At 42.0% G+C, this 12,161-nt stretch overlaps 1 protein-coding gene across 1 annotated transcript; it reads left to right on the forward strand.

Moving 5' to 3' along the window:
* Window positions 1–1,232: 1,232 nt before the first annotated feature.
* LOC115576615 (NLR family CARD domain-containing protein 3-like) lies at window positions 1,233–11,718 on the forward strand (the record flags this gene model as incomplete). Its single annotated transcript, XM_030409154.1, has 10 exons — window positions 1,233–1,466; window positions 1,793–1,980; window positions 2,634–2,750; window positions 2,922–3,210; window positions 6,042–7,800; window positions 7,899–8,072; window positions 8,810–8,942; window positions 10,731–10,765; window positions 11,007–11,053; window positions 11,183–11,718. Coding segments are annotated over exons 3-10 (3,018 nt in total), but the record flags the coding sequence as incomplete, so codon positions are not given.
* Between the last annotated feature and the right edge of the window lie 443 nt (window positions 11,719–12,161).

A 12,161-nucleotide genomic window follows, 5' to 3' on the forward strand; every position in this document is an offset into this window, starting at 1 on the left:
ACAGGAGAAGACAGAGGTGGCAGTGTCACTCCTTCTGTGACATTATGAGTCTAAACTCCTGAAACTTAATTTGAACTAAAGTATCGTTTTGATGTTTCGAGATTGAGACCTTTCCCAGAACTTCACCATGGCTTAAAAAGGTGGACATTGTCTAATTGAGACAATATGACATGATTAGATCACTTATCATTCAAAAAGAATTGAAAAATGATTAAGATACAAAATACTTGAATATACAGTAGATGCAAGGACTTCAACACATTCCCTCTAAGTCTCTCTTAACAAAACATGTCAGAGACGTTTTACTGGTAAATAACAGAAGTATTAAACACAAAGATTTGGAGAAACTCAATAAGCAATAAAATTGATCTTGGCTTAACAATAACATAGAGAAACAAATTAACTAGTTTCAAAACTAATATAGTTGAATTAAGAGGATGAGATTGTAGTTTATTGTTTTTTTAGAACTTAATGGAGCTCAGATGAGTATTGGAGGATTGAGGATTGGAATGTCACAGACACAGTAACAACACCCTCATAAATAACGTTTTGACACGCAAGGGGTCACTGTTGTTTCAGAGGGAGAGACGTAGACATTAGATGTCATTACCTCATTTACAATTGTTAAAGACACATTAAATCATAACATTTGTGTTAGAAAACAGTTCTCCATCCTTCTGATGTGGAGAGAGAAGACTCTTTCGTGCTTGACCTCGTTTGACCTGAGGAAAAGTAGTGTATCTTCTTTTTGGGGGGGAAAGAACCAGATGTGGTTATTTGTTGTAAATTACTCAAAGAAAGTCTCAGATGATGTGTTTATAGCAAGAAAAACATCATCCTCCTGCTCGATGGAGAGGAGAAGGGTCTGCAAGGTCAAGAGGTGAGAGGCAAACACTGGAAAGAGGACTCAGAAAGGCAATTACGGCAGCAACAGGACCTCTGTTAGGTGCAGAGACGAGAGGAAAAGTTTCTACATGATGTTGCTCTTTAAAAGTCACTAAAGCTGCTCCGTTGAACCAAAGTACCAACAACTGAACATGTATTTGAGCTTTACACTCTCATTAAACACACAAGTCATCCAAATTCACTGATATGATTCATACGGTGTGGTTAATGTGTAACTCTAACAGCCTCTTCGGGCGGCGCCGGTCCAAAGTCTCATTCACTGTGATGGTTGTGGTGCAGACAGTTGTGTCTGTGTGAACCTCCAGCTGAAGGTAATGTAACACATTTAAAATGTCTGACTCGTTAACACAAGCTGTCGTTAGCTTAGCGATACTAGAAACAGCAAAAATCTGCCGCTCAATTGTTAATTTCTACAAACTCACAGCTGTGAGTTCAAACTGCTGCCATTACAAACATCATCCTCCATGTTGAGAGGAGAACGGTGGAGGAAGAGCAGAGGTGGAGTTAGCTGGTCGTCAGTAGTTGATGTGGAGACAGCAAGAAGCAGCATTCAGAGGACGGTGAGCAGATGAAAGCTTTTATTTTGTAATGAAAGAATCAAAATGTAAGTGTGTCACTAAATGAGCTGTCAGAGCTGTGAACACTCCTCCAACAGGAAGTGTCGCCTCTTTCTGTCTCTGTCCACTGAAGTGTGATAAATAATCAATCAACCTGTTTGTTATCTTGTCATCAGATGTGGAGGGCAGAGAACATGAAACTATTCCAGCCTCTCTCTCTTTGTTTAAACAGTTCCTGAAACTATCACTCAAACACAAACTGAGAACAGGTCGCCATTTTAGCTCCTCATCATGTTTCACTTCAACTGCACATCTGTTTGTCCAGTTAGACTTCAGCTCATTCTGCCTGTCTGCTGTCACCTGGTTCTGACCCGGCTCCATTTGGACCTAAAGTTCTGAGGATGTGACGGCAGTAGGTCGGATCAACAGACACCAGCAGCGTCTGACGGTGTCTGCAGAAGAAGGGACACACCCTGTTTGAGCTCATCTGGACTTTACCGGGTCAGAACCCTGACAGGTAACAGGACACACCTTTGATGAAGAAACTCTGCTGTCATGGAGTTCCATTTTATACTCAATGACATCTTTCCACACTGTTACTTTATGTTTGTACATCTGTATGTTCATGAGTTAATTCACTAACTCTTTTATGATCTGTGACTTTTCTGTCAGACTCAGTCTCTTCATGTTTACTGTAATTGAATAAGTTAGAGAATAGAATAAAGAATAAAGTTGCAGTGCAGGACAGACAGATCAGGAGCTGCAGTGTCCGGCTCAGCAGGATAGACTGACGAGAGAGAAGCTGCAGGCTGGAACATGAACTGATGTTTACTGCTCACTGTCATGGTGCTTCTTCCTCTTCTGGTGACCAGATGTTCCTGATGAGATCAGAGGACGAAGCAAAACCTCCATCAGAGTCTGAAACAGTCACACCTGCATTCACACGAGGGGAAGACGTGTTGCATCATTTCTGGGCCCAACACAAGTTGAATAGTCAGAATGCGGCAGGGTTATTGGATCCAAGATGTTTTCAGCACAGAAGTGACTCGAGTCCTCCTCTGTGGAACATTGAACACTTTATTGGTTAACGTCTAAGAACTTCAGTTTTGTTCACTTTCACTTGTGTTGATGCTAAATTTTTGGTTCCACATTTTTATCTTTCTTGTTCAGTGTTGTTTGGTGTCCTGAGACGACAGCTTCATTTCAAGAAGTAACAGCTGGTGGAACAGAAGCTGATGGAAAATGGAACAGACCGTCAGCTGTTCACATCTGGAGACAGAAGGACGTGTAAGCAGAGCATCACTTCAGTTACTTTCAGTCCGGCCCACGCAGCAGCAGCAGGAGCTCTAACTGGCCAGACTCTATTGCTGTGTCGGCCAATCAGAACTCCTGTTGATGCTTTGATATGTTCCTGTCACAGTTTTTTGTCAGGTTGATAATACTGACTTTTATTAGCAGGGAGCCACACTGAAGAAAGTGGATCTCTTGAAAATTCTGAAGGATTTAAAAATCGAAGAATTTAAAGAGTTCAAATGGCATCTGGAGGATCGTGACTTCATGAAAAACTACGACTACAAATCCATCGCAGCTGCTGACCTGGAGAATGCAGACAGGTTGGAAACAGTGGACCTGATGGTTAACAACTATGAACTTCATGGAGCTGTGAAGGTGACCAAGGAGGTTCTGAAGGAGATACCCAGGATGGACCTGCTGCAGAACCTGTCAGCCAGCAGCTCAGAATCAGAAGGTCAGTCAGTTTTATATCTCTGTATTTCCAGAGAAAAGACAGCCGGTGTAAACTGGTGACACGATACTTGTGACAGAGCAGAGTCTCAGTAGAGAAGCTCATTAAATTCAACAGAGAATGAAATTAAATTCCACAACTTGTTTTTATGAGAAAAGGTTGAAGTGATCAATCATTGTTGTTTACTGAGAGGACAGAGACATGATGGAGCTCCCTGATTTATTCTCTTGACGTTACTCTTTGGTTTAAGACTCTTCTGTCACTGACTCATGTGGATAGTTTTATTATTAGTGTGGTATTTTATCAATTCCTTAAATAACCAATGAGATTTTGTTATGTTAACCTGTTTGTTCAGGAGCAGTTAAACCAGTATGAGATGCTTCATGGACACAAAATCAAGCAAGAATAATCAGTGGTCATCTAAAACATTAATAATTACAGAATTTTAGGATTTTTGGAATGATGCTATGCGGGGTTGAGGTGAAGTCTGAACATATGAGTCTTGAGTCTTTTGCGGAAGATGGTGAATGATTCTGCTGTCCTTACATTTGGCGGGAGTTCGTTCCACCACTGACTTGCCAAAACAGAGAAGAGTCGTGACTTCGATGAGAAGCCTTTTTTTTTTGTTAGATTAATATAATGATGAATGTAAAACATAATGTTAATATGTTTCATGTTCTATTTCTTTTAATGTACAGCACATTGTCCCAGCCATGGCTGCTTAAAGAGCTTTATAAATAAAGTTGAGTTGAGTTGAGTTGAGATGATTAAAATAACACATAATGTCTTTCTCTCTCAGTGTCAGTGGATGTTGAAGGTGCTGGAGGAGCTCCAAAGAACAGAGGAGCGTCCTCCTCTCAGACTGAAGGTAAAGCTGCTGTTGTCTCTGGTTTGTATGGAAGCCCTGAAAGACCAAGTGTTGTTTGACTCAATTATAACTGAGTGAAAGCAAAGAGAGAAAAATTTCATCAACCAATTTCAGGATTTGGTCTGTAATTTTGGTCTGTAAGATTATGAATAAAGGGTTAGCTTTGACATCGTTCTATAATTGTGTGAAAGGGCTGGTCAACGCTTGTCTTTAAAGGTGTCTGAACACGGTCCTTTTCAGAATAGAAGGTTATTGAACCAGAACGGAGAGAATAGCTAATAATAGAGAACACATTGGGACTAAAAACAGGAAAGCTTGATTTTATTAGTTTCATTTCTCCGGACAAGAGGAGACGATCATGAGCTAAAGCAAAGGTTTCAAAGGGCTTTCAAAGTGAGGTGGACCTTCTTAGAGAAGCTCAATGAATGGAGGTGAAATATATGACATTAGTTATCGTCTTAGTTATCAAGAGACTAGACAAAGAATGTGATAAATCTGTAATTTGGTTAAAGAGAGTTCAGAGTTCCAGTCGTTTGGGGGAATCGGTTACTGTTTTCTCATTGTGCTGTCTATTTGGTGATATTTGAATTTATGTCAGACAGAATAAATAATAACAAGATATTTTTGCTCAACTGTTGAATGTCTCTTGGATTGAATAACATGATGATGTCATAGACATCCAGGAATGAAGCCAAACTAAGCAGGGTTGTCCAGGCTTTGTGTGAATGAAGGCCCAAAGACTGAAACTTTAAAAACCTATCGATCTAGTGGCTGAAAACATTCAGTAAAATAAACTGTAGTGTTTTTAAATGAATGAACTAATAATATAATGAGAGTAGAGATGCTCAACCCTTTGTTTACCTCACACTGTGATCCCAAACATACCAGTCAAGTTATACAGCTGATGACATCATAGATTGAGGATGTGAAGAAAGATGTGACTGCAGAGAGCTGAAGTTACCATCCTGGTTGCCCAGTCAAAACATGCTCCAACTCTCAACATACATTGCAGCCCAGGTAATACTCATCTTAGAGCCCCCTCTAGTGTCAAACATACACAACTGTATATCCAGATCACACAACAGAATAACCAAATGTTCAAATTTAAAGTGGCAAAAACAGAAAACATGTTTATGTGGAAGTAGAACCCCAAAGACAGCTAGAGGACATCATGAAACATTACCAATGAAACTTCTCCTGAGTTAGGCCCTTTTATTGTCAGATTGATATTATAATTAATTAAATATTATGTTCATATGATGAATACAACACATAATCTCTTTCTCTCTCAGTGTCAGTGGATGCTAAAGGTGCTGGAAGAACTCCAAAGAACAGAGGAGCATCCTCCTCTCAGACTGAAGGTAAAGCTGCTGTTGTTGAAGGGGTGATAGTCTAGAGACTCACGGTGCATTTCGGTGCATGTCTTAAAGTCTGAAAACTACAGCACTAAAGTCTAAGTCTGAGAATATCATAGCCATGAGTGCTGGTAAAATGTTTAAGTAAAAAATAGAAGTGTGGATTTGGGAAATGGTAACATCCTTTTAATTTCTAATGATGATACTATTTTTGGCTGTATTGCACAGCTCCATGAGGGTCAAGTCAATGCTTTTTGTAAGTCCCAACTTATTCTGTATTTGATGCCAGCAACGTGTTTCTAGTCGGGACACGATCAACAAAACATAGTTAATTTACAAATGATTAAATACTGTTTTTATTTACACTTTTATCGCCATCCCAATCAAGCTGGTTATAAATTATCTGATATTCTAAAGGTCTTAATTTGTATTTCATAATGAACGCTGCAGACACTGAAGAGTATGTGTAGAATCAGAGGCAGCAGCCTTCTCTGCTGGCAGAAGTTTGTTCAGATAAAACAAACATAAATACAAAACTGGCTCATCCAGACACAAGAACTGCCAACCCTGATGATCTTTGTTCTGTGTTTATTCAGGAAGTCATTCTGCAGTTTGTCAGCGTAAACTTAAATCTAACCTTCAGAAGAAGTTCCAGTGTGTGTTTGAGGGGATCGCTAAAGCAGGAAACCCAACCCTTCTGAATCAGATCTACACAGAGCTCTACATCACAGAGGGAGGGACTGCAGAGGTCAATGATGAACATGAGGTCAGACAGATTGAAACAGCATCCAGGAAACCACACAGACCAGAAACAACAATCAGACAAGAAGACATCTTCAAAGCCTCACCTGGAGGAGATGAACCAATCAGAACAGTGATGACACAGGGAGTGGCTGGCATTGGGAAAACAGTCTTAATACAGAAGTTCACTCTGGACTGGGCTGAAGAGAAAGCCAACCAGGACATACAGTTCACATTTCCATTCACTTTCAGAGAGCTGAATGTGCTGAAAGAGAAAAAGTTCAGCTTGGTGGAACTTGTTCATCACTTCTTCACTGAAACCAAAGAAATCTGCAGCTTTGAAGAGTTCCAGGTTGTGTTCATCTTTGACGGTCTGGATGAGTGTCAACTTCCTCTGGACTTCCACAACACTAAAATCCTGACTGATAGCACAAAATCCACCTCAGTGGATGTGCTGCTGACAAACCTCATCAGAGGGAAACTGCTTCCCTCTGCTCGCCTCTGGATAACCACACGACCTGCAGCAGCCAATCAGATCCCTCGTGAGTGCTTTAACATGGTGACAGAGGTCAGAGGGTTCACTGACCCACAGAAGGAGGATTACTTCAGGAAGAGATTCAGAGATGAGGAGCAGGGCAGCAAAATCATCTTCCACATCAAGACATCACAAAGCCTCCACATCATGTGCCACATCCCAGTCTTCTGCTGGATCACTGCTACAGTTCTGAAGGGAGTGTCAAAGACCACAGGAGAGCTGCCCAAGACCCTGACTGAGATGTACATCCACTTCCTGGTGGTTCAGGCCAAAGTAAAAAATGTCAAGTATGATGGAGGAGCCGAGACTGATCCACACTGGACTCCAGAGAGCAGGAAGATGATTGAGTCTCTGGGAAATCTGGCTTTTGATCAGCTGCAGAAAGGAAACCTGATCTTCTATCAATCAGACCTGACAGAGTGTGGCATCGATATCAGAGCAGCCTCAGTGTACTCAGGAGTTTTCACACAGATCTTTAAAGAGGAGAGTGGACTGTACCAGGATAAGGTGTTCTGCTTCGTCCACCTGAGTGTTCAGGAGTTTCTGGCTGCTCTTCATGTCCATCTGACGTTCATCAACTCTGGAGTCAATCTGTTGTCTGAAAAAGAAAAAACAGCAGACCATCAATCTGCAGAGACATGTCTCTACCAAAGTGCTGTGGACAAGGCCTTACAGAGTCCAAATGGACACCTGGACTTGTTCCTCCGCTTCCTCCTAGGTCTTTCACTGGAGACTAATCAGAATTTCCTACAAGGTCTGCTGACACAGACAAGGAATAGATCAAAGACCAATCAGGAAACTGTCAAGTACATCAAGAAGAAGATCAGTGAGAATCTGTCTGCAGCGAGAAGCATCAATCTGTTCCACTGTCTGAATGAACTGAACGATCGTTCTCTAGTGGAGGAGATCCAACAGTCCCTAAGTTCAGGAAGTCTCTGCACAGATAAACTGTCTCCTGCTCAGTGGTCAGCTCTGGTCTTCATCTTACTGTCATCAGAAGACGGTCTGGATGAGTTTGACCTGAAGAAATACTCTACTTCAGAGAAGGCTTTTCTGAGGCTGCTGCCATTGGTCAAAGCCTCCAACAAAGCTCTGTAAGTGTGGAGAAGTTTCTTCAGAATGCAGTAAATGTGCTGTTATTGACCCAAATAGAAATATTATCTTCTTGTTCTGCTCATTATTCTTTATCCAGACTGGGTGGTTGTAACCTCTCAGAGAGAAGCTGTGAAGCTCTGTCCTCAGTTCTCAGATCCCAGTACTCTAGTCTGAGAGAGCTGGACCTGAGTAACAACAACCTGCAGGATTTGGGAGTGAAGCAGCTGTCAGCTGGACTGGGGAGTCCACGCTGTGACCTTGAAATTGTCAGGTGAGGATTCATTGCTTTATTTCATTATTTCATGTCACTTTACATTTGGAGCAGATCCAGACCAGACAGGGTAAAAAAAAAAAAAAGAATATATATACACACGTGGACAAGTTCAGTTAAGGTGTCTCCTGTAATTAGCATCACAGGTGTCTTCAAACTTGAAATCAGTCAGGGTGAAAAGTAGTCACTGCGCTGTCTTGTATCATGGTGTGTACCACACTGAACATGGATCACAGAAAGCTAAGGAGAGAGTTGTCACAGGAGATTGGAATGAAAATTATGTTAAAGGTAAAGGCTACACAACCATCTCAAAGCAGCTAGAAGTGTGAAGAGACGGAAATACTAATGGTAGCCAAAGAGCCCAGAACAACTTCCAAAGATCGATCTATCTATCTATCTATCTATCTATCTATAAATCAACAACCACTGGATGAACTGATGCTCCCCTCAGGATAAACTGTAATTACTTTGGTGATCCTCTGACTTTTGTTCTAACTCCATCATCAGGTCATCATGATTTGTACAATATGTTGGTTCATGACCAAATATTTGCAAAACTAATGGCATTTCTATCAGCTTCAGTTATACTCTGCATAACTGCTGATTAGTAAATTAGTGAAAACTAAGATGAATGAATATGAATAAGATGAATATAATAAATGTTAAACCCTTAAACACAGACATGCACTGAATCATCAGGACCCTCAGCTGATGTGTGTTGTTTTGTGTATCTGCAGGCTGACGGGCTGTCTGATCACAGAGGAAGGCTGTACTTCTCTGGCCTCAGCTCTGGACTCCAACCCCTCCCATCTGAGAGAGCTGGACCTGAGCTATAATCATCCAGGAGACTCAGGAGTGAAGCAGCTGTCTGCTCGACTGAAGGATCCAGGCTGGAGACTGGACACTCTCAGGTATGAAAATTCCTGTTGCAGCCACATACAGTCAGTGTGAGACTCTGTATCTGGATTGTAGATGGTTCAGTATTAGGAGGTCTGCTTCATTTTCTCTACCTCCAGTTCCTCAGTTCAGTTCAGGAGAAAAGGCAGCATAGCGTAAAGCCAACAGTTAAAAGTGAAGCGAGGAAGACTAGAAGACGAGATGAAGATCAGCGAACAGGAGAGAATTGGCACAAACATTAAAGTTACACCTCTTTTTTAGACTAGTTAAATGCCTGTGCAAAATGTGCTTGTCTGATTTCTTGGCCTCTGGTTTTGCTGTGTTTGCCAAAGTGCATGACTTTGAACTTAAAATGGTTCTAACATGGATCTTTATCAACACTGGAGTAATTACATTCTAGATCATCATTGACAGTGTGTTTGTGCCTCAGTGTGAAACTATTTACAGACTGGAACAACTGTGGCTGAACAAAAAGTGACTAAAGGGACGGAACCTACGGATCATTGTATACAGGTTCTGGGTTCGAAACCTACTAAGCCACCGTGCTGAGTCTCCTTCAACCATAGTGGCTCCAACCTGCTTTCTCTTCAGGTCTCAGTGATGTGGTGCTACAGGGCCATATGAGATCAGCTCCGCACATCTTGTAGCTATTTTCTTTCAACGCTTTAATATAAAGTGCTGCCACACTGTTGATGACTTGGCTCGTATACTTTTCTCTTCTGTAACGTTTGTAGTTTCTGTTGCCTCTGTGGCCTCCGTTCGTTCGTTCGTTTTCTTTTCCGCTTTTTCCGTGAGGGTTGCGGGATGTTGCTGCTTTTTATCCCCCTGAGGGGTTGCGGGGCTTACTGGGGCCAAATCCAGTTCGACGCATGGGCGTAGGCCAGGGTGCACCCTGAATGAGTTGCCAGCTCATTGCAGGACCCTTACTGATGGCAGTGGCTGCCCCACAGGGTGCCAACTGCACATCAGGAGCAATTCTGGGGTTCAGTATCTTGCTCAAGGATACTTCGGCATGTGGCCTCCGCAATGTTGCAAATGCTTAACAGAGCCGGTTCAGAAAGGAGACGGCGCAACTCCAAGTAGCTTCCTGTTCATCACCAGAACTGCTGCATTGAATGTGTTTTCCTGATGTATCTTCTGCTCTACGTCTTTGACTATGAAGTGAAGCAGCTTGCTCCGTGCCACCACGCCTGCATCGTAACGTAAACCAGCTAATCCACCATGAAACTGGTCTGCAACTGTTTTTATGATCAATTTAATTGGTTTGTTGTCGCGTTCTGCTTTTAATGGCATCAAACATGACTTGAAGTTCCCCCTTACAGTAACTATGACTGCTGTAATATACATCAGATTTCAATCCAGCACCAAACTACAGTCACATGAACATGTCAACACATGAAACAAAACTGTTTCTATCACAAACAGCTTCGGTGACACTTGTGAGGCTCTGGAGGGAAACAGTCTGGGAACCTCTGTCACTTGGTTCTGTGGCAGAGGTCGGGAACCAACGTCCAATGTTTTCTGATTGATTTATTACGTATGAATTGTATTTGTTTCTTTGCACAGTAAAACAAAGCAGCAGAAACACAGCAAGAACAAAAAGCAGACTGTGCAGCTGAGCTTCAGAAAAGCCCTCCAAGCTTCAAACAGGAATCAGACCTCAAAAGTTCTGACGTCCAAATCCAAAAGTCCTCTAATATAGAAACCTGGTCACAAGTTGACATTGGATCATTGGAACAGCAAGCGTAAGGTTGCCCACAGGAAACAGCAACAACATCCAATAAAATAAAGATGAAGTGATAAATCCAACAAGAGGTTTGTGTGTGTTCTCAGATGTTGTGGTCCTCTTTCACACACACCAACATCCTGTGGCTCACTCTCAGTGTGTGAGGAGAGTGGCAGAGGTGAAGAGGTTCAGGGAGAACAGGGAGAAGCAGCCTGGTGGACAGATTGTGTTTCTGTGTATGAGAGTCATGTCATGTCCATGTTTGCATGCTGAAAGAGGATGTGCTGCTCTGACCCCCCTCCTCCTTTCAGGGTGGAGCCTGCTGGAGTCCGATGGTTGACACCAGGTCTGAGGAAGTGTGAGTGTCTTTTTACTGTCATTCATCAAAACACTGTGACATCACTCATTCACATCTGTGATGTCATCATCACAATGATGATGACACATTAATAACTGCAGCTGTGTTGTGTCTTTTTCTCTCCATCAGATTCCTGTGAGCTCACAGTCGACACAAACACCGTCAGCAGAAGGATCAAACTGTCTGACAACAACAGGAAGATGACATATGTGAAGAAGAATCAGTCATATCCTGATCATCCAGAGAGGTTTGAGACCTTGTTTCCTCAGCTGCTGTGTAGAACTGGTCTGACTGGTCGCTGTTACTGGGAGGTCGAGTGGAGAGGAAATGTTTATATATCAGTGAGTTACAGAAGAATCAGAAGGAGAGGAGACAGTGATGAAGACTATTTGTTTGGACAGAATGATCATTCCTGGAGTCTGAGCTGCTCTGATGGTGGTCTGTACTCTGTCAGGCACAATAAGAGACTAACAGACATCTCCTCCTCCTCCTCCTCCTCCTCTTCTGGTAGAGTAGCAGTGTATGTGGACTGTCCTGCTGACACTCTGTCCTTCTACAGAGTCTCCTCTGACTCACTGATTCACCTCCACACCTTCAACACCACATTCACTGAACCTCTTTATCCTGGATTTGGACTCTTCTGGTCCAGTTCTGGTTCCTCAGTGAGTCTGTGTGGTGTTTAGTGTGCAGAGTCTCCTCCTGTCACAGAAACATTGTCAGTGCTGAACAGTTGAGTCTGTACAGGATCACAGTCACATCAATCTTTCAGCTTCTTGGAATAAATTCATCAGTCAACTTTGTACAAAATGATTCAAAGTGATTGAAAAGATTCTTCATTTACATTTGAAACTTCTTCTTCCATTAAATTGTGGATTAAATTGCGTTGACTTGTACTTTCTGTCATGTGTTGTTTTGAATTCTGGCTCTTGTTCCAATAAAATCCACAACTATTAGTGAAATGTAAGAAAGAGAAAACATTGAGTCGTCTGCAGCTTTAATTGTAAAGAATCATTGTGAACAAAGTTGTAAATGGACAGTAAAATCTGATCAAATGTACTCGACACTCCACCTGAAACACTCTGACTTGTTTCATGTGTTTCTAATGATG

This window comes from Sparus aurata, chromosome 24 (assembly GCF_900880675.1).
Source record: "Sparus aurata chromosome 24, fSpaAur1.1, whole genome shotgun sequence".
Classification (NCBI taxonomy): Eukaryota; Metazoa; Chordata; class Actinopteri; order Spariformes; family Sparidae; genus Sparus; species Sparus aurata.